Here is a 26,428-nt window from a genome sequence, read left to right as displayed (position 1 = left end):
CTTGTAGATTCAAAATCCGCGTCTTGGACCTTTGCGCGCCGTTGTGACTGCCTCGTTTCTCGTATTCATCGCTAATCCCGCAGCATCACGCTCCGTAGCTGGAAAAATCCCAGGCCACAGGAGCACTTTACTCTTCCACGGACCGCTGCGTCTCTATGATTTGCCTTGCACACCAGCGTCATGACCAGAGTATATCATCCACGGCCACAATATGCGTCACAGCGCAGCAGCACCCTTGAGCAGCCGCGAGCCGTCGCCAAAAAGAAGAAGCCCTACAAGATTGTGCTCGAAGCGGTAACGCAGGAAAAGAAGAAACTGCACTCGATCGTCCGTCTGCGATGCGCCATCGATGCACCGACATTTTACTAACGCGAGTGTAGTTGACGTATGCATCCAACGCGCCCACTGGCTTCGGCTTCATTCCCGCTGGACATCCAGAGTTCACGGAATGGTGCAAGGAGCAGTGTCGCCAGCGCAACCTCGACGTACATATTGTTTCGGTAGGCGTCGCAACAAACTCCGGCGGGCCGCGAGTAGCTGACAACCCCCCAAGGCCAAACCCAAGAACAAGATGCATTCCGATCCCGAGAAATTATCTCATCACGTCCACCGAGTCGGACATCATTTTCCTTTGCAGATTATCGACCTTGCATGCAGCAAGTTCGGGTATACGTATGATGAAAGCCAGGGCCTCCAGAAAGCCAAGGATGGCGACAGGACCAACTGGATTGCCCGGCGCTTCGAGGACTACTCTTCACGGCAAGTTAAACAAGGACGTCCCACGACAGAAAAGGAGACCAAAGGCTACATCCATGGTGCCGTTCGCGAAATGTTTCCCAAGATCCCTGACGATGATTTGCAAGCCATTGTTACCCATGCCTTTGAGGAGGGAACAAACCGGGTAGGTAATGCCAAGGAACTTTCATTGGCTCGTAGAGTGCAGCTTGCTGTTGTCGCCCATATTCGTCACACGTATACAGATTACGACAAGCTGCTCAAAAGTGGCGGTTGGATGGAGGCTCGGTCCAAGGTTGAGAGTGTCTCCCTTGCCAAACTCAAAGAGTGGCGCGACGAAGCCGATGAGCAAAGCAATGAGCTTGAAGAAACCTTCCGTGAGGTCATTGTTCTTGATGATGACGATGAACCAAGCAGCGATCGCCATTCCACGTCTACGCCTGATGAACGTGAGCAAAGCATGGAAATTGTTTCCAGTCGTGCTACTGCGCGCGATTTGCAACCCGAACTTCATGCCAACTACCCTCGTAATGATATGAGAGGTGTAGCAAGAAGAACAATTGTTCTTTCGCGATACCCTCCACCTCCACGATCAGGTCCATTGCCTGGCTCTTCACACCCCCAGCCATTCTCTCAGCTACCACCTCCACCTCCACCTCCACCTATGCACGCAACACTAAACTCTGAACCACGCCTAGGGCACCACGGCGAAGCATATCGCTATGGCACACACGATCTGAATGACAAGTAAGGAGTAGTGACATGTTGACTTCCTAGCCCCACTAACCACCACAGACGAGCAAGGCCAGCTGACTCTGGTACAAGCCAACGGGCCGAGCCTATTTTGCACGAAATCGACGGGCAATTGTATAAAGTGAGTCTTGAACAGGTCACGTCTCGTGAACACTACACGATCGTATTTCGTTCGTTGTTCTGGAAATTTGAGCTGACACCCGTAGCTTCAACCCATCAAGGAGCCACAAGATGATTCAATGATGCGGTATGACCACCCTCCATCGCGACGCATACAAGGCATGTATTCGCGTCCTGCATCCCCTCGATTTAGTATGCAGGAAAGACCACCCACGAACACAAAACGCATGGCAGATCACGATCTTGTACTCCCTTCTGTTGAGCGTGAAACAGTTGATCTGACTTCGCCACCACGCCGTAATACAAATGCACATCACCCAGTGCAGGATCACAACATGCTAGACAGGCACTACATTCAGGTACAGTCGCCAAAACGTAAAGCGCTGAATACTTTCACGGACGAAAGAGACGCCCAAGCAGACCAACAGCCGAAACGTTCAAGGCCTATGTATCGTGAAGAAATCCATCCCAGAACCTACCAAGGTGGGCCACTTGAGTTCCATTCAAGTCAACCAATGGGTCCTCTTCACAGTGCTCCACGACCACCGCCTCCAGAGCATGTCATTGATCTAACAAACAGTCTATATGGTCCGCCTACCAACAATGTCAGAGGTCAATATGTACCTCAACGACCTACTGCAGATGTTGATCCTCGTGGATACGTATACGCTCCTCCTGTAACGCATCGACAGCCTGCGCGCGATGTGAGAGAACCTCATCATCAGGTACCGGCTGGCGCACCTTGTCGTACTTACGTGCCCAATGCCAGGGCGTACGACAACCGGAATCCAGCCCGTGACTATATCTCGTTGCGAGACGGACGTCAGATACCTCGGTTCGAGGAAGAGAGTCTGCAATACATGAGAACCGGAGTTCGATATGGTGCTTAGGATGCTTTGATTTGCAATCAGCATAGTGGGCGGAGTTTTCGGTGTTTCCTATGGACGATACCCCCTGGATTCTTTTTTCTTTGTTATGCATCTCAGAGAGCATTTGTTTCTCATATTTCGCTTGCCGCATGCTAGTCTGCATTTTTGGCGTCTTGTTACTAGTGCATAGCATGGTGGGAGTCTGTTGCATCGAACAGCATCGTCAAATGATGTGTTCGTGGCGATGCCGCTGGACGGAGAAGAGACATCCAGTACAGACCATGACCGACAAGGCTGAGGTTCTCCTGGATGGAGGAGTATGAATACATAGGTAGAAATGAGAAGTACCAAGAGGTACCTTAAATACGATAACTTTCTATGTCACATTGATCCTCTACTCGCTATGTCTGATACCTGATCCTGTATCATATACGCACTTTATCCCGTCTCAGGCTTACTTGTGCATCTGCGCATACTTTTCTATAACGCCGTCCACCACCTTCTTGACCTCGGCCGCATCCAACTTTTCCTTCCTGTCCGGTGTGTACACCCCATTGACCTCCTGCTCAATATCCGTAAGTTGCGTATACACGAACCCACAGCAATGACCTCCATCCACTATCCCCACCATCATCTTCTCAATCCGCTTCAGCAAGTCCTTGGGATCCGACGCAGTCGTATACCCCCAATCCCTCTTCCTATCCTCCTCTCCATCCCCACCCGCACCAGCAGCCTCGCGTGCAATATTCACGCCCCCAAACTCCGTACAGATGACCGGTGCGCCAGGCGTATGCGTCGACCCTGGATCCCGCAGTTGTTGGATCGGCGCCAGAAACGTGGGGCGGTTAGATTTCGTCTTCATGATAGCATCGAGCGACGCACACGTCGCTGTCAGCTCCTCTGCATCAGCATAGTCATGGAACGTAGTTAGATCCGTAACCACGTGCTCCCAGCCACAATTGTCGTTGATAGGTCTGGTGGGATCGAGGACTTTAGTCGCGTAGTACAAGCTTCGGATGTGGTCTCGTTGCTGCTTGCTCGTGTGCAAATCCGTGTAGGCCCAGGATTCGTTTACAGGCGTCCACGCGACGACGCAGGGGTGGTTGCGGTCGCGGAGGACGGCTTCACGCCACTCTTGATCCATGCGGTCGACGTAGGTTTCGGAGAAGGCGTAGGCGTTTGCCATTTCGCCCCACACGAGGAAGCCGAGGCGGTCGGCGTAGTAGTGGAATAAGGGGTCTTCGACTTTTTGGTGCTTGCGGCAGCCGTTGAAGCCCATTTTCTTGCTGAGCTCGATGTCTTGTTTCAGGGCGAAGGGGGTGGGGGGTGTCATGAAGGTTTCGGGCCAGTAGCCTTGGTCGAGGAAGAGGGCTTGAAAGTAAGGGTGGTTGTTGAGGCGGAAGGTCGAGTTATCCCAGTGGAGGGAGCGCATGCCGGTTGTTGTGTGGATGGTATCGATGGGGGTGTTTTCTGAAGAGCGATAGAGACGGATGGTTAGGTCGTAGAGGGTTGGGTGGTCGGGAGACCACAAGGCGAGGTTGTTGAGCCAGGCCTTGGGTTCGGAGAGCGGAGCAGCAGATGTGAGGTTCTGTGGCAACTGCGAGACCTGGGTGTCGGTCAAACGCATGTTCGTCTTCAAAGGGACTGTGTCTGAGTCGTGGGGTAAGGCAGTCTTTTCAGTCTTGCTGATTAGAACACCGCCGAGGCTGGCCTCGAGCTCCACGCTGTAGTCATGACCTGCTAGTCTTCCAAGAACCTTGATGTTAGCTTCCAAATTTCCTCCTTCGATATCGTTACTCTTAAGTAGTGTGCCTGTACTCGCATCTCCTAGTCTGACAGCGGGAACCGATTCCAGCCACACGTTTTGCCAGATGCCTCCGCTAGGCGTGTAGAAGATACTTTCGGGCTGTGCCTTCCAGTACTGCTTTCCACGGGGCTGGGTCAGATCGTGAGCGGAATCGAAAACTCGCACCGTCAGTCTCTGCGTCTTCCCCTGTGCAAAAGCATCCGTGATGTCAACATCAAATGGTACGTGTCCACCACGATGACCACCAAAAAAACTACCATTGACCCAAATCTTGGCTTCATAATCGACAGCTCCAAATCGGAGGATAACAAGATCTCCAGCAGTCTTGCCCTGTTCAGATCTCGGATCCTCAACCATCCTTTCATACCACAGCACCTCGTGCACGCCCTTTTCGTTGATACCCGAAGCAGGGCATTGAAATACAAATGGGATTTGGATATCTCTTTTCTCATGCACAGTATGCTCGTTTCTGAACTTGTTGCCTTGCAGTAGCTCCTGCGTACCAGCAGCGATCTTGGCCGTAATACTGTGCGCCTCGCTGTTTTCGGCACTATTGGTATTGGTGGGGTTCACGGTGATCTTGTCCGGTAGTTGGGTCAAGTGCCATCCCTGGCTGAGACCAACGTCGTTGTCATCGAAGAGGAATGACCATGGACCGTTCAGGGATTGCCATGATAGATCCTCGCGGAGGAAGTCCGGGCGAGGGTATGTAGGCGGGGGTGTGGGAGGCATACTTATGTTGTGAATATGAGTGTCGATGAAATTAGGATGAAGTGTTATCTTCAATTGAGGGCGCTGTATATGTAAAAGTTAGCATTCACGTGAGATTCGACGCAGTAAGGTGGAGGTGTGGGGAGAATACACTGGGTCCAACACGTACCACGCTCATTTGGGACTAGGGCGAGTTGGATTACATCTTCCCCGCCCGCAATCTCCTACACACCGGAGCTTCTTCAATGCTCAGAAGAACATAGTATTTTATATTGCCAAATTCACCATACTAGATTGCTTGAAATTGGCTAGACATGGCATCATGACGAGTAACCAATAGTGCTGCGAATGTTAGTCTAGAAATCCCCACTCTGAACGTATTTATTGTGGCTATTCCGGAAATAGTGGCGTTGTTGAGGCGTTTCAATTCACTTAGAAATTCATGATGATCGTAAGTGCGATACTTATATAAACTAAATGACGATGGGAAAAATGTACGTGGTATTACATCGAAAAATGATGAACTATTATTTCATGATGTACTGAGCAGTTGTCCGAGCTTGCTGAGATATCTTAAGCCTGATTTTAATCCAGAGGCCAGTACTCGTGTATTCCCTTCTGGTTTTTCCACCGCATAAAATAACAGCAGAAAGGAAAGAACAGTGTATTCATTGCTCCCCACGCAATTAGAATGCCAAAGTCCAGACCAAGACGCGAATGAAGGTCGAACAGAATCGAGCGACTTCCTTCGACAACTGTCGCACGTGTTAGCTTCGACGAATTGCCATCTAAATAGAAAAAAAGCAGGAGAAGCAACGAAAATAATGGAAACTTACTAGAATGTAGTGGCCACGCATATCCCCACCTGTAAAACGCCGGTGCAATCTCAATGTCGTAGAACGAAGTAGAGACATTTGTGATGACCCAGAAGATCAAAAACAGACCCATCCACGGCATACCCACAACCATAGCAACATTCTCACATGCCAGACCTAGCGCAATCATACCAAGAAAGTTCAGCATCCAGTACACAGCGAACGTTGCGTGTCCAAAAGCCACTGGATTGCCTTCGCTCTCGACAGTAGCCTGAGTATGACTAGTGATCGAGTTGGTGTGAAAAAAGTTGATTTGAAAAGCCATACTGACAAAAGAGTAGGCGAGGGAGAGCATGAAGTACGCTGAGATGGTAGCGCACCAGCGCCAGACGATCAGCTGGGAGAATTTCAGCGGTGGGTGGTTGGTAGGCGTGACGTATTGCATGTGGATGGGCATATAGAAGGAGAAGCTGAAGAAGGATATGATTATGAGATCTGTTGTCGGTTGATCAATACCAAATTCTTAAGAAGTAGGTGAAACTACTATATTGGGGCGTAAGAACACTTACAAATGAGACCGATGGAAACAGCAGGAATACTAGTATAAGGGAAGAACGGCCTAAGATTGAATTCAGAAAATCCGATTGCGGGGTTAATCGCTTGCGGCACACTTTGCATGTTTGATAGGATAGATGGGTCGCTGGCATTCTGAAGCACCATCTGCGCCCACTGCCTGCCGACCATGCTCTGCGCTTCCGTCATGAAAGCGCTGATGAGTGGCAGCATGAAATCGTACCAATTTGTATCGTCTCTCGAGTCCTGGTAGATCAATTGGCAGGCTCCAAGGGGTTCGTAAGATGAGTTTCCGTTCGCAATGGCAGAGTACAGCAAGGCGCTGGCGTTGGGGTTGATGACAATGGCGGCCCAGGCATCCCATTCGTACACTGCCTCCCGGACACGCATTGGGTCGTTGTTGAAATCTGAGGCTGGGCGGATTCCCCAGCCTAGTGTCGGCTGGCCACTGCTTAGTTGTTGTTGGACAAGTTGCATAATGGCTGGTCCGACGAATGGCGCATTCCCAGTACTATCGTATGGTGTGGCACCATCCATATCTACGACATAAACCAGCAAGTGATCGAGTCTTTGCTCCACTTGAAAAAAGACGCCCCAGTATATCGATAGAACAGCGAGAACAAATGCCATGAGAAACGAGGTCGTAATGATCCATTTCGCAAATGCGCGGTTGCGGACTTGTCGGAGATCTGGGTGCCAGAAGCCTACAGGTTCTTTGTTAGGCTCTTGGGACTTTTTCTCATTTCCGTTCCCATTTTCCGCTTCAGTGGGTGCGGTTTTCCCGCGTCCGGTTTCTGGGTGACCGTTTGTGCTCTCCTCAGCATTGATTTGCGCCGGGGAGCGGAATGCGCGTGGTAATCGCATTGACGGCATAATAAAGAGGCGACAGCGAAGGCAATTAACCAACACTGATATTAGACTTTTTTGCGCAATAGAAGATTGCGGGCTGCCAAGGAACGAAGAAGCTTATTGTCATTCGGAAAATGCATGGCGATGGGCTATTGCTTTTATTATGGGTACTCGCCTGAGGAATCGGTTCTCAATCGTATAAAATCTATGACGTACGTAGAAGCAGAATTCGTACCAATGTTTTCATGACGTTCTGTATCTGCCAGATCCTAGCTCAATGCTTAGCTCCGCAAATAACGAAATCGAGGTCTAGCTCTGCGCCACAAGTGCTCTCGAACGAACGGACTAAAATGATTACCAACCGCGTCTACTATATGTATGTAGTGGCAGCAATTTCTCATACTTGTATTTATCCAGCTATCACTGTATCATCTACAATCAGTAGCGTCTTATTCTCTTTTCTGTTTCGTATTTGAAAGACTGATTGGTATATTCTAACTAGGGTTTGCTCACTCTCGAGAGTGTATACGTAGGGATTCTCCTTCCACAGTGCAATTTCTGCATCATTCGTTCATCATTCATCGAGTCGCTCAAGACATGCCTGCCGAGCCTGACATCGTCAATTTGGTGGTCTTGGATATCTTTCCCCACAATTTCGCATGACAAAGGAAAAACAAAAGGGTATTGTGCTCATTAAAGGGGTATAGGGTATATTGCGAGGCAAAACGCCACGCCTTTCAGTTTGTCGTCCATCATCCATGATTACTTCTTCGTTCTTTCCAATCTAGTCGTAGTAATCTTCGTTATTGCTAACATTGAGCAGTGTTTGTGTTTGTGTTCATGTCGTATCTGTCTCGTGTGTACGTTCGTATTATATTTGTCGTTCAAAGATCGGGGTCTTCCTCTGTTAAAGTCTCTGGTCCCGAGAGGCACTCGCTCAACTGCACCATCCTGTTTCTGCAGTGGATGATGAAGATGGCGATGGCAAGTGAGTTCCAGACGTCATATCCTTCCTTGTTGAAATCAAACATAGCGATCAGTCGAAGTTGGGGCTGATCCCTGTCGTTGTTGCCGGGAGCATAGCTGACGAATGCCATGACGGAATGCGATGCTGTGATTCCGTAGAGTGTGGGCACTTCTGGTACAACAGAGTCTCCACGTTGCTCAGCCTCGCCGATTTTCAAAGCATCGTACCATAGGTCGTGCAGGCGGCCAAGCTTTTCAAGCATTTTCTCCTCACCTACACTCGGATGTACGTGTCGAGAGAAAGTGACAGTTTGGAACAGTGGAAGTTGAGACCAAAGATGGTCAACTTTACCGTCTTTCATTGCCCACTTGGTGAACGCTTTCACTGCCTTACCGATCTGGAATGCCGGGGTCCGCTTTGCTCGCGTGTGCCAGGCATCTCGTACGAAACCCCCGAGATCGAAGAGCTTGTTAAGAGCATGTTGTGCTTTATAGTGTTAGTAAAGGCAATCGCGGTTATCAGAAAGTCGAGTACATACCACCGTATTCTGTGCCGAAGGCAGGTTTTATAAAAGCCTTGTCAAGATTCTCGGTAAAAAGGTCTTCGGGTAGAGTTTCGAAATCGTTGATCCACCCAATGGGGAGGAGAGGCTCGAAGCCGCGCATCCCAAGCTTCTGAAAAAGAAATACCGCGTCCTCGGACCAGCCAGAATCGCGTAATTCCTGTCCCTGCTGATCTCTTCTCCTTCGCTCCTCTTCAGCATTGATATTCTTTTGCTGATCCATGTATGTTCCATCGTCCACTACCATGGTCTCCTCATTCGCGTCCCATTCGTCCAATGAGGAGCCCTCTGCTCTCTTACCGGGCGTAGTGGGCGACAAAGGCAACAGCGTATCACCTTCTAGATCATCGGAGAGCATGGCTGAAGCGGGTGGAGAGGGAGGCAAAAGTGTCGCATCGATGTCGCATCGAGGACTTGGTGATCGTGAGTCCCGAATCTTGACTGGCGCATCCGAGCTTTTCTCCACGATCGAGGGGTTAGCAGCCTCTTGATGAGCATCTGTAGTCCGAGTAGGCACTGCAGGTTTTTTGAAGGAATAGGGCTTGTCTCGCCGTTGCTGGGTCTTACGCGGGCTCATATAACTCCAGATGCGGTCAGACACCCCGCGAAGGAAGGCCATGACGAAAGACGGAGACTATTTTCGACGCGCACGAGCGTGTTTTCGAAAAGAAGTGCTCGGACTAGAACGAAAATCTGGGTTGAGCGGGGGTCGAGGTGTTCAATTGTCGTCGTGAGGGCGTGTTGCGGTGAAGGCGATGGTGATGGTGAAGCGGACAGGTGCACCTTTGAGGCAAGACCCAAACGATGTCTTTGTTCCCTTTTTTCTTGTAGGTGACCTTTCACCACGACTTGTCAAAGACACCGGGAGCGAGGACGAAGAGTCATTGTGAAAAGAGGGCTGGGGGGCTTATGTCCTGCATAATGCAGGAACAAGGACTCGCTGCCACGCTGTCACATGCGGGCTAGGCTATGATAGGCTAGCCTTGTTTTAGCATGCAGGTGCGGTGAGGATCTTATCAGATGAACTTTTAACCCCACCAAATCTCTAGACCCCACCAAAAAAGAGTTGAGCCGCGTCTAGAGGCGATCCTCTGTTCCTGACTTCTGTCACTCAACATCCTATTATTCAACCAGCAACATGGCTGTTACCGAACAAGACACACAGGTCGTAACCCTCCGCAAGATCCTCACATCGGAATCAGAGCCACTCGCCCGACGATTCCGTGCTCTCTTCTCTTTGAAGTATCTAGCAGGCCTGAACCCGCCTACCGAACAAACAGTCCCCGCGATCGAGGCCATTGGCGCTGCTTTCTCTTCACCGTCTGCTCTTCTGAAGCATGAGCTCGCCTACTGCCTGGGTCAATCTGGCCATGATGCTGCCATTGCGCCGCTGAGGGCTGTGTTGCAAGACAAGGAAGAAGACTCCATGTGCAGGCACGAGGCTGCGGAGGCACTCGGTGCACTAAGCGACAAGGGGAGTTTGGATCTACTGAAGCAGTTGAGAGATGATGCCCAAGAGGTCGACGTTGTGCGGGAAACTTGCGATATTGCTGTTGATCGCATCGAATGGGATCATGGGCTACAGAAGGGACAAGAGAAGCTGAAGAAGAGGTATGTGTGCAAAGAGTTTCAGGCTATGTTGTATATGCTAAACACTGTACAGTGATTTCACGTCAATCGACCCTGCGCCGCCGCTACCACAGGGCACCGAGAAGCCATCGATACCAGAACTTGAAAAGACACTACTCGACACATCCTTGCCTTTGTTCCAGCGGTACCGGGCCATGTTCGCGCTACGCGATCTTTCCTCGCCACCCGACCTCCCGACTGCTGTCCCGGCTGTACAAGCGCTTGCCCACGGTTTCAGCGATCCTTCTGCTCTCTTCCGCCATGAGATCGCATTCGTTTTCGGACAGTTGTCACATCCCGCGTCGATTCCCAGTCTGACAGAGGCACTGAGTAACACAAACGAGGCTAGCATGGTCCGCCATGAAGCTGCGGAGGCGCTGGGCAGTTTGGGTGACGAGGAAGGAGTCGAGGAAACTTTGCGCAAATTCTTGAATGATCCAGAACAGGTTGTACGAGATAGTGTAATTGTTGCGCTCGATATGGCAGAGTTCGAGAAGAATGGGGAGATGGAGTACGCAATTGTGCCACAGGTTGCTGCGGCTTAGAAGTGGTAGCATGTTGCATGAGCATGGCGTTTGGGTTATATAGAGTTCAACGAGGCCATTGTACTTGTACAGCCCAATTCAGTTGTTCGTGTTCCACCTGTAAGATAACTATCAGTACGAGTTTGAATTTGAGGGCGCTTGCGCAAACATACTTGTGACCGCAATCACACTCGTAAAAAACAGTGGTTCCTTCATCTGCGCTTCGCAGTTGTTGAGTGTAGTATCGCACTTGCTCTCTTCCACATTTTTCGCATGGGTGGTTGATTATACTGGTGGTTTGTACGTCTTCCTCCGAAATGGTCTGCACCTCGGATCTCTTCGCGCGCAGGGAAGAAGGAAAAGCGGTAGGCTTGGAAACAGTAACGACAGTCTTCGACGACGTATCTTTATTATTCGCACCACAGACACCGCATGTCAGGACTATGTTCTGTTGTTGCTTCCCCACAGAACCGTCCAACAAGTTACCGCAATCTGTGCAAAAGACAAGAGATCCTATATACTTTTATAAGCAAACGACTTGCATTTGGTATACAGGTGGAGCATTACTGACCAATAGCTGACATGGTGGGCAGTGTATTGTTGTGAAGGTGTTGATGAGCGTGGAGATGGAAAAAAGTTACGGGGAATCGCGACTCCCGCGGCTGCGCCAAGCTAGTCCGAAAGGGGTAGGCGGTCAGAACGCGTCCGACTGTCAGGACGATTCGATCATAGGTACTTTCATACCGAAGCCGCCACAGCGTAGCAGACAACAGAGCGCATCGCTCGCGTGAAGGATCAGAGGAGGGCAAAAGGATCGCACCATCAGACGATGCACGCTGAGACGTTGAAATAGCGATTGTTCGACTCCGCCCCCAGAACGTACACTGTCGGCGCCTACTCTACGGTTGTTTGCTCCTCCGACTCCTCAGCCCATCAAGCGCGACCGCAATGAATGGAGATTGGCACAACATCAACGGTGGGGGACTCCCATTCCGGAGACCCCCTCCCACTGTTGACGATGCTCTCCCATATTCGCCCTTTACCTCGATTATCCCATTCTCACCGGGTCAGTCGCTCTCCCTCACCTGCCCATCTTGGATGCGCCAGGCTCTCTCACTCATCATGGCAGAAGACTGATAGACAGATAGATATAATACCTTTCCCTACGGCCAAGCCTCCGACTCCACCCACAACCTTGACTCCAGACCAACAAAAGGCCGCGAAGAAAGCCGTGGGCATCTTGAACGACGAAATCGAAGGCCAGTCTACTGCGCAACACCTACACGATACCTTGAAGCAACTCCGCAATCTTCTCCATCGGGACAAACTACCAGAGTAGTGAGTGTTTTCTGGGTTTTGACTCAGTAGTCACTAACGGTCATAGCCACTTCAAGCCCATGCCACAGTTAGCGACGCCTCCTCCGGACAGTCCTGTCAAAGGCACAAATGGAGAGTCGTCAGGATATACGCCTGCGCTTAGCCCATTTGCGCGCATGCTGCTGAAACAGACGGATGTCACGTTTACTAGTAGGTCTTCTTGTCACTTGATTATACTCTCACTGACATGGCTAGCACCGAGTGTCGCGGCATCCGAACGACCTCGTAAAGAGCGCTCCCCTCCCAGACAACCGGCTGCTCCACAACCAGTTCGTGTGGCGCCTCAAATTTCTTCCACTCTAAATGGCAGTGCCCATGCTCGAAACGCAGATCTCCCGTACCCGTCCAGCGCTCTTTCATCCGCTCCGAGTAGCACGCCTGTTCGTCCTCCAGGACCCGCTGTGGTTATAAAGCCAAAAACTGTTTCGCGAGAAGAGTTCAGATACATTGACAACATCAATACACCGGAAATTTTGTCACAAAAGCAGGAAGAAAAAAGAGCACAGGGTGGGGCTGCTGTTTTAAGACCTCATGAACGGGAGATCGCGGACGGGAAAATTGACCTGCTGGACACACTCGTTACAAACCTAACAGAGGACAAGGATGACCTCGATGGGTCGCAGCATTTCAGCAAGATAGCAACGCCTGATGGCGAATTCAACGTGCTCAAATCGCGGTCGATGGATAACCTCTCAGAGAAGATGTCGGGTGTGGTCAGTCTGGGACGCTTTGATGCTCTTCCTGTAGAACTGGTCATGCAGATACAATCGCTCCTTCATCCTACTGTTCTGTCAACAACCAAGAACGGGCTTTTTTCACGAGATGAGGCTACTTTGGAGCTCACTGAGAGTATCACAACTGCCAAATTCGCACTGAAATCTTCGAAGCTTTTACTGGAGACTATGATTGAGGGCCGCGATGACTATCGCATGCGTCGAGAAGAAATCGTCGATACCATCATCGATCTCATAAAGCTAGTCAAAGACGCATGCATCATTCCCATCGTCCAATCGCGGCGATCGGGCGAGTCCCAAGATCTTTTCAACGCTGCCTCGGCTTACAGACAAGACCTGCAAGCAGTATTGCGCCTATCTGGAGCTGTGCTTACTCGATTTGCCACAGTCATCGGCAAATACAATTTGTCTGACCGAGCTCTTAATACCCTGGAATACCTGACACTTGAACTTCTAGTGGAGCAAAATAGCGAAAATGAAAAAGACTCTGTTTTCACCATTAGGAAGTTTGAACACTTTCGCCAGAAGGCAATGGATGTTCTGGCTCAGATCTTCGCGAGATATCCAGATCAACGGACATCAATCCTCAGCGGAATTTTCAGCAATCTGGAAAAGCTTCCTGATAAGAAGGCAAGCGCCAGGCAATTTGTATCGGCTCGAGAAGTACCTATCATGACGATTTCCGCGCTATTCATGCGTTTCGTTCAGGTTGTTGCAACAAACCCTGGTCCTCGTACTACATCACCGACCGACAGCGAGATCAAGGATGTGGTAGTTGAGGATGATGTTAGCGACTACGAGCCCGGTACTTCTACAAAGATAGCGAAGAAGGTGAACAAGGGTAGAGGTACCCCAACGTTCATTGCGCAGAATCTGACTACAACGGCTACCAACACCGCTTCCTTCATTGTAACTCAACTCTGCGAGCGTGCATCAAACACCTCAAAGTCGGGTGACAAGCCATTTCGCAATCTTCTGGATCTTTTCATCGACGATTTCTGCAACGTTCTCGGGTCTCCTCAATGGCCGGCTGCTGTGATGCTTCTACAGGTTCTTTTGGTACGAATGAGAACAATACTCCAGGATGACCAAGCAAATAAGCACTCTGTAGTGGACAAAGATATGGCTCTTACAACAATGGCGAGGATAGGCTGTGGTGTGATTGACTTCAAAGACCAGCTAAAAAAACTGAAACAAAGGCTTGACGTTTCGCAGTCGGACTTGTCGTCGAACTTAGATCGACTTGTGAATGACGCCATGAGCGAGGATCAAAAGGAGCGCGTTAATGACGTGGATCTACTTGCCTTTGACGGTCCTTACCGCATGGTCATTGAATCTTTGGTTGAATATCTCGACCTGCGACCATCCCAGGAAGACCCCCACCTTCAAGCAACAACTGGCTGCTATGTCAGTTCCTGGCTCACAGCTGTTACAAAGGCATACCCTGAACCAAATCAAGATAGCCGGCCAGAACCGATCCAGACAGTTCAGCAATGCCTAGAGAGTATGATCGTCGACCCGAAATGGCTGGGTCGGAAATAGTAAGTGTCATGATTTATGAAATCACTTCGCAACTAACCTTGAATGATAGTAAGTTTCAATCGGTCTCAGACGATCAAAGCAAGCTGGCTGCTGGTGTAATCACGCTCCAAAGCCAAGTGTGCAGATACCTCTCGCAGATCGTCAACTTCATGCAGCTCTACGCTCAAGACAAAATTTCACCTAAGCTTCGATCACGAGGAACTACAGCATTGCAGCAACTGCTGGACAAAGATCCCAAGGTCATCTCCGAAGGCCATGTCATTAACATGATCTCCTCGCTCAGGGACAGTTCACCCATGGTTCGCGAAGCGACATTATCCTTACTGTCCAATTGCTTAGCCAAGGAGCCCTCTCTGGAGCGACATGTCTTGCCACAGATCTTGGATATGACGACTGATCCTTCGAATGGGCCAAAGAAGAAGGCAATCAAGCTTCTTAAAGAGATATACCTCCGTTCCAACTCAAAGCAGGTTCGACTGAAGATTGCTGCTCCACTACTTCTTCCCTCGCAAGACGATGAGAGCACAATTGCGGAACTAGGTCGGAACGTCCTCGAAGAGATATGGTTGACGACTGCTAGCACGGGTACGAAAACCGATGACAGTCAGCACCGTTTGAACCGTGAGCAGAGAGCAGCATTCATGGTAGACCTCTTGGAATCTGTGGGCCAAAGCACTGTGCACTTGGAGGCTTTCGAAAAGTTCTTTATTCATTGTGTGTCGCCTGAATCTAAAGCACCTGCTGCAAATCTGCGCATATGTGGAGAGCTTGTCGCAGATTTAGTCGACGAAGTCATTGATCCAGGGAATGGAACGGACAACAAGTCCCAGACGCGTGTCATGAACACCCTGAGTGTCTTTGCAAGGATCAAGCCTACGCTGTTCTCAGTCGACTACCTCCGGCATCTGAAACTTTACATCAAGACAATTGTTAACACGGACGATGTAGCCCTTGTACGGCCAACGGTTGTGGTTTTCCGTCATGTCTTGCCAACACTTCCTTCACTTCAACATGCTTTTGCCGAAGAGATTCGGGGAAGTCTGATGCGTAACGTTCCAAAGCTAGCCAAATTCGCATCTCTGGGCTGGCCTACAAGTCGTGAAACTCTTCTCGATGTTGTCCATTGTTTGTGGGCAATCAGTGGGATATCGAGCATAGGTGCCGAAAAGATTTTTGTTACTACCTGCTCTGTGATCAGCCAACTTCGCCCGTTATTGTCATCGGCCCATGTATTGGCGTCAGCCAAAGAGTCAACAGTAGAAAAGGAGAAAGAGGATGCCACCAAGTTAAAAGAGAAGATACTCTCATATCTAATCTTGCTCGGTGCTTTTGGTCAAGTTTGTAGTCTTGACCAACACGCCGAACCGTTCGTGGCTAAACTCCGCGCTACTATCAGCAAGAATGAGGCCCTCAAGAAGCAGATGGAGCCATCGTTGAATCAAAAGTCACCACCTCCACCGTCGCTTCTCCTACTGGATACTGTTCGGCCCTTCACTATGCAGGTTTGGGAACTAGATATTCGCGAGCAAGCATTGCAGAGTATGGGTGGCATTTGCCAACAGTCGCCGGAGCATTTTATGAGATCTGAAGTGGAAAAGGTGGTGAAGCTTGTCTTCATCAACGAGGACAATCATTCCTTGAGGCATGTCGCTCTCTCTTTCTTTAGGCAGTTTTTTACTGTCGCCGAACGGCGTTCCGAAACAGGCGCACAAATCGCCATTGGTAAAGGAGCTGTGAATGGTTCGGCTCGATTGGAAACTTCGTTTGCGGCCACTGGAAATGACCAAGCAACTCTACATCTAGCCCAGAGATTCCTAGAGGACTTTGTGAAAGCTGCTTTGCAGAACAAGAACGAGCTCGCTGTAATTGCCACAGACATCATTGCCAGTATCAGTCGACAAGGACTCGTTCATCCGAAGGAGTGCGGTGCCGCACTCGTGGCCTTGGCTACTTCACCAAATAAAAGCTTGGCTCAGGTGGCGGGCGACGAACACAGGCGTATCCATGAGAAGCAAGAGTCGTATCTGGAGAAAGAATACATGCAGGCCATACATATGGCTTTCAGATATCAACTGGACTTGTTCAATGATCCACGAGGGATGGTCGAAGCTACCCATACTCCGAAGCTTGCCAAACTTTTCGAGGCGCTGAAGACTGGCAAGAAAGCAAGCCTGAAGAAGTTCATTGCCAACTTCTGCAAGCAAATTGACTTTGACCTCTCCAAGTTGGATGCCAGTGGTCCTGTACCAGAGGCTATCTTATACGCTCGTTTCTGTCTGGAGAACCTGGCCTTGCTGGACTTTCCGCATCAAGAGGAACTAGCAGTATTCCTCAATGCAGTCGAAGCGATGGTACTGAACACAACCGGACCTGCAGTGGGAGTTGTCATCGCAGAAGAACTTCCAAAACAATACATTCAGGTAGAGCAGCCACAGCCAATGGATCCATTTCAGCAACATATGATGACTGTTGGACCTATGAACGGAATGCTACCACCACAACCGCTACCACCAGTGATTCAAACTGTGCCTCAGCTCGCACCACCAAATATCGACGACGGCCGCCTTCGTCAAATCGCAACGGCCTGTACGATTCTACAGATGGTGTGGGAGACTCGCAGTTTCATTCGGCGATGGTATGGCATTAAACATAACGGACCCATTCCTCAAAAGGAATATGCTAAACCTGCGACCCGCAACCATCTGGCTACCACCAGTAAAGACTTATGGGAACGCCTGTCTGGTGTCATGAATGCCCTGGAGACCCGCGAAAGCATGGTGAAGCAATGCTACGACTTTGCAGATTTGCTGGACATTGATCGGGAAACTTTCATCGACGCAGACGGTGATGATACTCTGGATGCAGGATATGAGACACCCAATGATGACGGCGAGAACAACACACAATTCCCAACTAGTGGTCGTGGTAGAAAGCGGAAGAGTAACGTTACCTTGGGTGGCAGTACGCCTAAAAAGTTCAAGGTCAGGCCGGCGGGCTCCAAGAAGAAGAGAACCTCGCGCACGCCGGATGGCGACGATGATTCAGACTAGGTGCCATGATCAGTCTAGCCATGATTGAAGAGGGAAGCAAGAATATCTGGTATGACCGGTCATATTATGAATGAGCATTCACATATGCGGCACATCAGCATCGAGCTTGCCTGGATTGGTGGAGCGAGTATTTATTTTTGCATCTTTTAAACAGCATCTTATCGGCGTTAGAAAAAAAAGGCACGTATAGCATCGATACCCTTAACGTGCAGATCTTGGCATGCGAATTTATGTACACGACGCGCCAGCGTTCTCATCATAGCAAAAACCTGGGTTTTCATGAAAACGGCGGTTTCGGACCTCAATAGCTGCAAGCATGCGAAAGTAGGTTTCGGCATGTCGAGATCTAGTAATTGAAATCTAGCATATCCAGCATAGCCTAGGATGTGTCACAGAATAACTCATGCGTGAATAAACTAGTGACAGAGCCAAGTTGAACAACTCATGATACCTATTATCTACAACCCCCAAACCCAGTGACATGCAGACTTACATTTCGTCAACTCTCCTTCCTCAAAACACCAAAAAAGAAAAAGAACTGGCCAAACGTCCAAACAAGCTTCCGCCTCCAACACACCTACAGCCAGCCCACCCACTCACCCTTGAGCAAAAGGAAAAAAAACAACCCCCAAACGCACAACCTCCCAAGAAGCGCTCCATCTCCGTGCTTGCAGTCTCTCCTTCCCCCTTGGGTCTGCACTGCGCATCTCCCTTTTTTTCTCGCCTCTACCCGCTTTTTCCTCTTCTCTCCGATCTTATCTATCTGTGTATGTGTGCATGTGTGTGTGTGTGTGCCACCAACATCCGTATCTCTTCTACATACGCACGTACGTACGGGTATCTTGATACGACGGACGGTGGTGGTTGGGTGGCCTGAGCAGCCCCCACCACACCATTGTTGCAGCCACTACGATTAGTGTTGGAACAACTTCGCGGGGGCTGGGTGGGGCTTGTGGAAAATTAAACGGAGGCGAGTGTTGGATGTTGGTGTATGTGGCTCTGTTGGTGGTTTTTTTTCGTGTTTCTGTAGTAGGTTGATTGGGGGTGGTGGTGTGGCTGGTGCGGATACTATTGGTGGATTAAAAGGGGGGGAAGATGTGGCGTTTAAGGGTGGTGATATTGTTTGTGCAGATGTGCGGTTGTGAGAGAGTATATGTTTGACTGGAGTACGCTTGGGATGTTGGATGGAGGATGGGATTGAGAGGTTAGAAGTTGAAGGAGGGGGGGAGAGTGGTGAGCTATGGAGGCGGGGATGTGTGTGTGTGCTTAGTTGGATGTATGAATGGATGGTGTAGAAGGTATTTGGAGAAGAGACGGGAATTGGAAGAAGCAGTGGCGGATTGAGAACAGTAAGATTGTGCATCAAGATTGGTATGTGTAAAGAGAATATGTGAAAAGAGATGCATGAAAGAAAATGGGACTTGGGAGAAAAGTCGCAAGGCGGTTGAAACACTCTCACCCCCCCCCCACCTACACCTACGCATTCCCACGAGACTTGTCAGGAAACCAAGATACCCAGTGAACAAGAAGAGTAGAAGAAAGAAATCGATTCGAGTATCCTCTCTGCGACAAACGCAACTAGGCCTGGACCAATATCTCCAGTCTGGCTCATGTTGCCGCAAGGACTCCACCCACATCCGCACACCGACCTCACGATGGTATCTCGAGATTGAGCGTTGGCTCCGGAACGAAGGGCCGTCAAAACCTCAGCTCCTACTTCCAGAGTAAACGAGGGAAAGGGAAAAAAAGGGAAAGGCTGGGTGGGTCAAAGTACAATATGTGATAAAGAGAGCAAAGAAAGAAGGTGTGTGAGTTTCCTGGTACGGACAACGTCATCGGCAGTTGTAAAGAGCTCAACAACTTTTTTTCTTGCGCCTCAAGTCCTTTTTTTCGGGGAGGATGCTTCCCCCCTTTTTCTCTGGGAACCCCGACGTTCTTTCAGCCGCCAGCACGTAGGATTCAAATATATGCCATTGATCTGGAAAGAAGACCTCAGCGAGCATAGGGTGGCCCCATGCCGCACTTTGGACGTTACGCAGCCTGGGATGAAAGCCTCGTACGCGACCAAAACAGAACTGCATAGGCAAAAGAGGATGAGGATTCAGAACTTAGTACCGGCATTGCCCCCAATATACCCCCCCACCCCCGTAGTAGCAGTCGCCCAGTCACCCCGCAACACTCTCAGACCCAAACCCTCGCATGATCATCCTCCTCATCCTACCACGTACAAAGTCAACTCCTCGGACCCCAAAAAAGCGACGAGAAGGCCACCCAACACCCTCTTTTCGCCTACGATCATACCACTTTGAGCGAAAACCAGCATGCCAGATAAGGAAAAAGATCTCTTCCAGGCCTCCCCCCCCCCGCCTTCCCCTAGTCACCCGCGCCGCTCTCCGCACTCTCCCATTTCTGGCTCGATCATCACTCGTCAGGCCCTGCTCAAAAACATTGCTCCCCCCCATTCTAACTTACCCACTCTCCCAGTTTCGGAAACCAACCCCCATGTGACCTGTATTGGTTTCGCCAACTAAATGTCTTGCGCCTAAATTGGAGCGTTTTTGTTGGAAGGGGGGAGGGACCCAAACTCCAAAAGGGTACTTGAGTTGGCTTGTTTTGAACTACTGATTATAGTGTTATGGTCTGCACGAACTCAGTTATAGCCCTATATCACGCTGGGTTTTAAGAGCAGCATCGTTCGACTTTTTTGGGGGTGGAGAGGTCAGGTGGTGTCGTGCCCGGTTTAGGCTGCCGATATAGTGTGTGTTTGGTTTTTTATTTTGTCCAAGTGGGTTTTGCCCTGTATGGAAGGAGAAGATGTGCAGCTTGGTGTGCTGAGGTTGCAGTTGCGAGACGCAACGCACGTTTGAAAACAGCATAGCTGGGTTGCTCCATTGCGACATATAATCTTTTTTAACTTGTTTCGGGAAACTTTGCAGGCGTGGGAGTGATGTTGAGGCTGTCGTATAGTGTACATGTGCTCAACAAGATTGAGGAAGCGGCTGTTTGCCACAAGTCGGCGTCAAACTCTTGGGGCATCGCGCTTCTCCGGATTTTGCTTCAGTTGATCGCCGCAGCTAGTAGAGTCCTCTTACTGGGGAATACTGGTAAAGGTTCGTTGCTGATTGCCGCGCCGCTTTCATGATGTTCATCAGAGTCACGCCATCCGGCTAGGCACAACAATAGCATCCAGGATTCATGCCCTTTCGGAACGGAATGTAGACGAGTAATACGAGGCAATTTCACATCATCTCAAATCGAATCTCAAGCCATGGTAATTGTCATTGCAAAAGGGACACTTTTGTCGAGAATAGTGCCGGGTATATACTATGGTAATTGAGTGTCTTGGCGAAGCTGGGAAATATTTGCCGGAAACCCTGCAGCTGGCGTGTACCCCACATCCCAAGGACGGCATCACGACCCCATGGTTTTTTGTTGCTTGACTGCTGTACTGTACGAGAGTAGCCAAGGTCGAAGAAAAAGCCTAGCTTCGGAAGTCTTCTCGAAGACCCTGATTACGCATGGACGTCAGGGCCGATGTTCCACGAACCTGTTCTTTTATTGCAGATTTCCAAGGATGTTGTTTCAGGGGAGGGGTTGTCTCAGAGCAGCAGCTTGTATCCCCAAGTTGCAGTCGGTATGTGGAGATCCGCCTTAGCTGTGGAGGATGCATGTATCCACGCTTGCAGCTCACGCGCCCCTTACTCTCCACAACTACAGCGTCTTTGGCGTAATAGCAGCGCCCTTATTGTCGAGTATAGTTTGGCGATGCTTGATATGCCCCCTCGAAGAATTTTTGCCAAGTGGGAGATGCCGTTCGTTATGCCCGATGGAGTCGCATCGGCACGATCTTCGTACCAACTCATCTGATGCATGTCGGCCAGACGGCCCCCTGATATTGCTAGGTAACAGTGGCTTGAAGCCGAGGAGTCGGTCCAACGGCTCATCTGATGCCCGCATGAGATCATTCACAACAAGGCAGCGATGCGCCACATCTGGATCTTGTGACGTTGTAAAAAGCAAAAAAGGACATCAACGCCCAGGAAAGAAAAAGGGAGAACCCGAGAACGAGAGCGAAGATGGTAGCGACGGGAATTTGCATCGGAGAGAGACAAGGTTCGTTAAATCGCCTAGCTGCATACGAAATTTGCAAGCCCCCTCGACAAACGTAGAGATCCAGCACGTCTGATCTAGTGCCTCACATGCTGTGGTGAATACGACCGGTCGAAAGGCTAGATGTGGGATGACAGACCGAGATATCCGGGTCTAAATCACGCAATTATGATGAAGACAAAAAATACTGACAGGTGGGGAGGCATGATTGGTCGAAAAAGAGGGTTTGATCGATAAAGAAAAAAAAACCAGTAAGTCAGGTATAGGTAATTGACGAGCATGCTGCATTAGCGACGGATGTGTGGCATCCAGAAGTTCGGAAAGAGGAGCAAGCGTCCTGCAGATGCTAGGGTCGTGCCGCTATATTTCCTTGGTACTTGGGTGTACCTTGTCTGAGTGGTAGTGTTTAGTTGCATGTTGCGCTGGCCTTTTCCCAAACCAGTCGTGGTCCCCTGGCAGCGCAGATGTCGTGGTGGTGGCTTGGGGATGACAAAGCCACCAGGCGACATGGCTACGCAGAGTTGCTGCTTGTCACGATATCATGATTGCTTCAGGCCCAGGATGTCTCGGAGACATGTCCCACAAGGACATGGCGTAGCGGCTGGGGGATGGTCTGAGTTTAGCAGATCCAGCATGCGTATGCGGTGATGCCGAATGTGACGTGCGCGTTGCAAATATGTAGTAATAGTAAGTAGTTGGACATTTGCCAAGTTTGACCAGAGCTACTCGACTTGCTCACTCGGGGGATGAAGGTTGGCAGTACAAGGCTGACATATGACACAGTCATCCAACGAGTAATGACGGACCGTCTTATGGTGTGCCAAGCAGAGTCCATACTGTTGTGCCACTGTTCGCTTTGTGCGGCTTGCAGCGTAAGCAGCCCTCGCTCGGGACGACCCTCCACAAAACGAAGGGCGAACGCCCTGGCCGGTGCACTGCAGTAATCTCCACTCGCCTTCGCCTACTCGAGCGCCACGCGGGAGGCTGTGCGGTGATTGGCTGCGCTCGAGTATCCCCATTACATGTCTGGAGTCGCTGCGTGTAGGCGTTCGCGGCTGACGCCCGCCTCGACTGTGCAGACATTCACTCGACCGGCTAAAAGGAAGAATGCTCAACACGGGCCAAAACGGTCATTCCACCCACCCTTTGCAACCCCTGCCCTTACTTACTCTACTGCAATCACCCTAGAGGCAATATCGAGTACCGAGATCTAGCAAATGACCGACGAAAGCGCACGATACCTCGAGGTACAACCGAGCTGCAGCCACTCAAACGGCGCCTCGACACCACCAAACCCCTACCTACCACGTTCCCCACATCCTGCGCGTCGATCGTCCCAGTCGCTTCCGCTAGCTGTATACCAAGAAAGGCCCTCTACTTACCTTTGGCGCCGCATCCATCTGTTGTATCCATCGACTAGTCCGCTGCATCCTGCCATCATAGCCACCATCGCAACATGTCTCTTTCTGGCCCTAGTCGGCGGAGCCTAGTCATCTCCCTGGGGCCCGTAGTCAAACAAGATCCTGCACATTGCAAGCCAGCCTCACGCCAGCCGCACGCCATGCCCGAGATCTAGAGCGCCCATGTCCGTAGCCCTCCCATATCCAACTTCTGCCTGTGCTATCCCATATCGCCTCCCCCGTGACATGGGCACGACGTGAAAAAAAGGTAATTGACCCTTTTCTGACTGCAATGTTGCCAAGACCCAAGGGGAAAGTCTAGCCTAGGCTTGTCCCTCGCTCAAAAACCGGTTCTAGACAACCGCTTGCCGCGACGGGATGTGACGATCTGTAAGGACTCCACCCGCGCTGCTGCTCAAAGCCAGGCCGCCATTCCGAAGCGTAGCTTACTTGGTCGAAACCCGAACGACCAGTCAACGCGCTTGCATGCTCACCGTATCCCGAGCCTTTGGCACCCACGTTGGCTGTCTAACGTCACCACACGGCAGACGCAGCCCACCGCCCCCTAATAGTATGTGGTCCACAGACTATACTCTTCTCGCAGTGTGTTGTTCTTCTCCGCGCAGGAAACGCGATTTCGTCACGGCACCCACAACCAAACCTTCCCCCTTTTTTTTTACACTTTCATCTAACGAGATGAAAAAAGGCCCCCATCAAACAAGCCGAGACCTGAAAAATCAACCCTAAAATGTGGAGAGGTAGTATGTTGGGATGCGGCTTCTTGAATGAGCAAGACGCGGCTATGATGCATGCGGATGATGTATTGGCGAGATTGATTCGGCATTGCACGTACATGGCACTACCGTAAGGCACTGCAGTGGCACCATATTCGGACCTGGATCTTCCTGGGCCTTTGCACTGGATCTGGGGCAGTTGTAGCGGAGAGTAGGGAGGACACTCCGGTGCTGAGGTGTGCCAGTGATGAGTGAGGCTTGCAGCTTGCGTGTACATGTCTGTATGCATGACGGGTCTCGTTTCGGGTCGGCCATGTATGTACGTAGTTAGAGTTGAGCACGTTGAATGCTTCTTAACACCTGTGTTAAGGCGATATATGGTTCACGCCATGTGTCTGCATAAGATTTGGCAGCCTCGTGAACACGCACAAAGAGCGTGTCCCGTCTTGCAAACACTGAAAAAAGCTCTGCCATTACTTAGCTGCAATTGGCAAATCTTTGCGGAGGCCACGACCACACTACTGTTTGTGATACACAAAAGGCCCGTCCCCGTCAGCCGTGATCCGTTGCTGCATGGCCTTTAGAGCAGATATGCTGATCGAATGCAAGGATTCTACGCAAGCACAAGAGTGGGTGGGGGGACGTTGGTCCTTTGGCCCATGTGGGCGATATTGCGGTAGCTGGCCTGCATGTTTTCCGAATTCCAACGGCAACAGTGTCGGTCATTACAAGTCCCACCGAGTCTCAACAGATCTGGGGTGCATGACAAAACCAAGTATGCCCTTGCTTGTATTTACCTCTGAGAGCACGCGGTAGACGGGACTTCTGCGACCTGGTATATGGTCCAGCATTTCACTTCTTCTTTCTATTTTCGTCCATGTCCTTAACAGGAGGCAAAGTCCCCGGACCCCTCGTGGGCATACGTCGGTTTCCATGCATCGCTAGACTGGGAACGCTCATAGCGAGGTGACGATGGATGCGGACGTTGTATCGTTCAACGGTCAATGTGAAAGATGTCCTTCACCTAACATATGCAGTATCCCAAAAACGCCCACAAGTAGCCATCCTGCAGGTTTTGTCGAAAATGGAGAGGAAAAGCTTGGCTTCAGCAAAGTCATTTGGCTCTCGAGAGTCGGGTAGTTGGGGCTTTGCGATCGGGAAGCCGATTATGGGCCGGTAAGACGGTAGCGCGAAGGAGCGTGACTCAGGGGTCAAGTGGATAGTCGACAAATGCTAGTGGGAGACAGGTTCTGAGTGTCATATGCCCAAGTGCCGGCGTGTTCCGGTACGTGGCTATTGCTGCAAGCAAGCCATCCTTGTGCCGCTCTCGGAAAGCTCTTCGTGCTTTTGCTGCGGCTACTCGATGGTGTTGCAAAGCACGGTCGATGTGACAGGACACAAGGCTGGCCCTTTTAGTATCGTTCAGGAGACTAAAATCCCGAGTGTGGAAATGGTTGTAGTGATGTGTTTGTTGGTGTTCCGGAAGCTCCCCCCACCACCCGATGGAGTAGGTACAGTAGATTGTTAAAGTACCAATGTTGATTGGCTCATCTATTGATACCGTGCAGTCGTCAGCACCACGCGCAGCCTTTTGGTCCGCGGCGCACTAGGTCCAAAGACGGCCTTACTGGTCCTTCTCAGAGAACTATCATGCATTTTAGATTGTAAAAAAGGGGGTGTTTCTTCTTGGTGTCTGGTAGTCGTGTTTGTGTTAGATAGATACACCAGACGACGTGTACTGTGTAAGTAAATACGGCGGGTTGCAGGGGTCACGCATTTGAAACCATGATCCTAGGTATAGCAGCGCGTGAGTGAGACATATGGACAGACTTCCTCAGGAACACGGTGCGGCTACACCGAGTAATCATAGCAGCTATGCTATTGTCCATCCTCTTGCACGGCACAGCGCCTTACTGCAACTGTCAAGCAGATCTTCTCTCGCTATGGCTCCGTGTATCAAAAGCACGCACACGCACACACGGTAAAAAGCCGTATTTTGAGTTTGATATGATTGTTCTGCTCAGGATTGCCTGATCACTAAGAGCGTAGTAATGGAACCCAATTCCATCATATAGTAGTACTATCAACAAACTTGTCCAAAAATGTGTTCTAGAAGCGAAGCAGCAGCAATCTGCCGAGGGGGGTATAATGAACAAACCAATATAGCGGAATCGGGAGTAGATATTCTCAAACCGGCGAGAATATGGAAAATCTGCCAAATATTGCCCTTCTTTTTGATAAGGGACCATGGGTATGTGAAGTGAAAGATGTTGAACAACATGGTGTGGTGGGGAAAGTTTGGTATCGGGAAACGCCTTTCCGTTCCCACCCATCGCACCGAGAGCGTAAATAACAAACGTGTCGAAATGCAGAGACAATATTTTCAAAACGCCCAAAATCATAATACATGAACTCATAATACACCACCCGCTAGATGTGTGCGTGTGTGTGTGTGTGTGCCCGTTCCGTCAAACGCCAAGTAAGCCTTGTGCGAAATGTCTGTGCACCGGGAGAAAGGAAGGATAAAGAGAACACAAGTGTGTGGGGAAAGCAAGCGTCAGAGCATA

At 50.3% G+C, this 26,428-nt stretch overlaps 9 protein-coding genes across 9 annotated transcripts; 4 read left to right on the top strand and 5 right to left on the bottom strand.

Moving 5' to 3' along the window:
- Positions 1-180: 180 nt before the first annotated feature.
- On the top strand, positions 181-2,498 carry COCCADRAFT_24659 (uncharacterized protein; the record flags this gene model as incomplete). Its single annotated transcript, XM_007712113.1, has 5 exons — positions 181-327; positions 381-500; positions 554-1,482; positions 1,531-1,609; positions 1,695-2,498. The coding sequence occupies 5 exons, from the start codon at positions 181-183 to the stop codon at positions 2,496-2,498; spliced, it is 2,079 nt and encodes a 692-aa protein (XP_007710303.1).
- Positions 2,499-2,931: 433 nt separating this feature from the next.
- COCCADRAFT_3393 (glycoside hydrolase family 2 protein) lies at positions 2,932-5,016 on the bottom strand (the record flags this gene model as incomplete). Its single annotated transcript, XM_007712101.1, has 1 exon — positions 2,932-5,016. One exon carries the CDS (start codon positions 5,014-5,016, stop codon positions 2,932-2,934), a length of 2,085 nt encoding a protein of 694 aa, XP_007710291.1.
- Positions 5,017-5,580: 564 nt separating this feature from the next.
- COCCADRAFT_91072 (uncharacterized protein) lies at positions 5,581-7,256 on the bottom strand (the record flags this gene model as incomplete). The annotated part of the gene is made up of 3 exons (XM_007712141.1): positions 5,581-5,750; positions 5,832-6,305; positions 6,380-7,256. 3 exons carry the CDS (start codon positions 7,254-7,256, stop codon positions 5,581-5,583), a joined length of 1,521 nt encoding a protein of 506 aa, XP_007710331.1.
- Positions 7,257-8,116: 860 nt separating this feature from the next.
- Positions 8,117-9,380, bottom strand: COCCADRAFT_24656 (uncharacterized protein; the record flags this gene model as incomplete). The annotated part of the gene is made up of 2 exons (XM_007712112.1): positions 8,117-8,685; positions 8,738-9,380. The coding sequence occupies 2 exons, from the start codon at positions 9,378-9,380 to the stop codon at positions 8,117-8,119; spliced, it is 1,212 nt and encodes a 403-aa protein (XP_007710302.1).
- A 519-nt stretch (positions 9,381-9,899) lies between these two features.
- Positions 9,900-10,935, top strand: COCCADRAFT_90966 (uncharacterized protein; the record flags this gene model as incomplete). The annotated part of the gene is made up of 2 exons (XM_007712140.1): positions 9,900-10,372; positions 10,425-10,935. 2 exons carry the CDS (start codon positions 9,900-9,902, stop codon positions 10,933-10,935), a joined length of 984 nt encoding a protein of 327 aa, XP_007710330.1.
- A 78-nt stretch (positions 10,936-11,013) lies between these two features.
- On the bottom strand, positions 11,014-11,498 carry COCCADRAFT_3389 (uncharacterized protein; the record flags this gene model as incomplete). Its single annotated transcript, XM_007712100.1, has 3 exons — positions 11,014-11,032; positions 11,088-11,427; positions 11,486-11,498. The coding sequence occupies 3 exons, from the start codon at positions 11,496-11,498 to the stop codon at positions 11,014-11,016; spliced, it is 372 nt and encodes a 123-aa protein (XP_007710290.1).
- Positions 11,499-11,862: 364 nt separating this feature from the next.
- On the top strand, positions 11,863-17,617 carry COCCADRAFT_35096 (uncharacterized protein; the record flags this gene model as incomplete). The annotated part of the gene is made up of 6 exons (XM_007712129.1): positions 11,863-11,980; positions 12,063-12,252; positions 12,299-12,441; positions 12,487-13,811; positions 13,953-14,566; positions 14,617-17,617. The coding sequence occupies 6 exons, from the start codon at positions 11,863-11,865 to the stop codon at positions 17,615-17,617; spliced, it is 5,391 nt and encodes a 1,796-aa protein (XP_007710319.1).
- Positions 17,618-21,151: 3,534 nt separating this feature from the next.
- On the top strand, positions 21,152-21,803 carry COCCADRAFT_35095 (uncharacterized protein; the record flags this gene model as incomplete). Its single annotated transcript, XM_007712128.1, has 3 exons — positions 21,152-21,287; positions 21,352-21,696; positions 21,769-21,803. The coding sequence occupies 3 exons, from the start codon at positions 21,152-21,154 to the stop codon at positions 21,801-21,803; spliced, it is 516 nt and encodes a 171-aa protein (XP_007710318.1).
- A 2,008-nt stretch (positions 21,804-23,811) lies between these two features.
- COCCADRAFT_90941 (uncharacterized protein) lies at positions 23,812-24,138 on the bottom strand (the record flags this gene model as incomplete). The annotated part of the gene is made up of 1 exon (XM_007712139.1): positions 23,812-24,138. One exon carries the CDS (start codon positions 24,136-24,138, stop codon positions 23,812-23,814), a length of 327 nt encoding a protein of 108 aa, XP_007710329.1.
- Between the last annotated feature and the right edge of the window lie 2,290 nt (positions 24,139-26,428).

The sequence above is a fragment of the Bipolaris zeicola genome, assembly GCF_000523435.1.
Source record: "Bipolaris zeicola 26-R-13 unplaced genomic scaffold scaffold_39, whole genome shotgun sequence".
Taxonomy (NCBI): domain Eukaryota; kingdom Fungi; phylum Ascomycota; class Dothideomycetes; order Pleosporales; family Pleosporaceae; genus Bipolaris; species Bipolaris zeicola.
The sequence above is the reverse complement of the archived record's forward strand: the minus strand, read 5'-3'. Positions and strand labels throughout refer to the sequence as shown.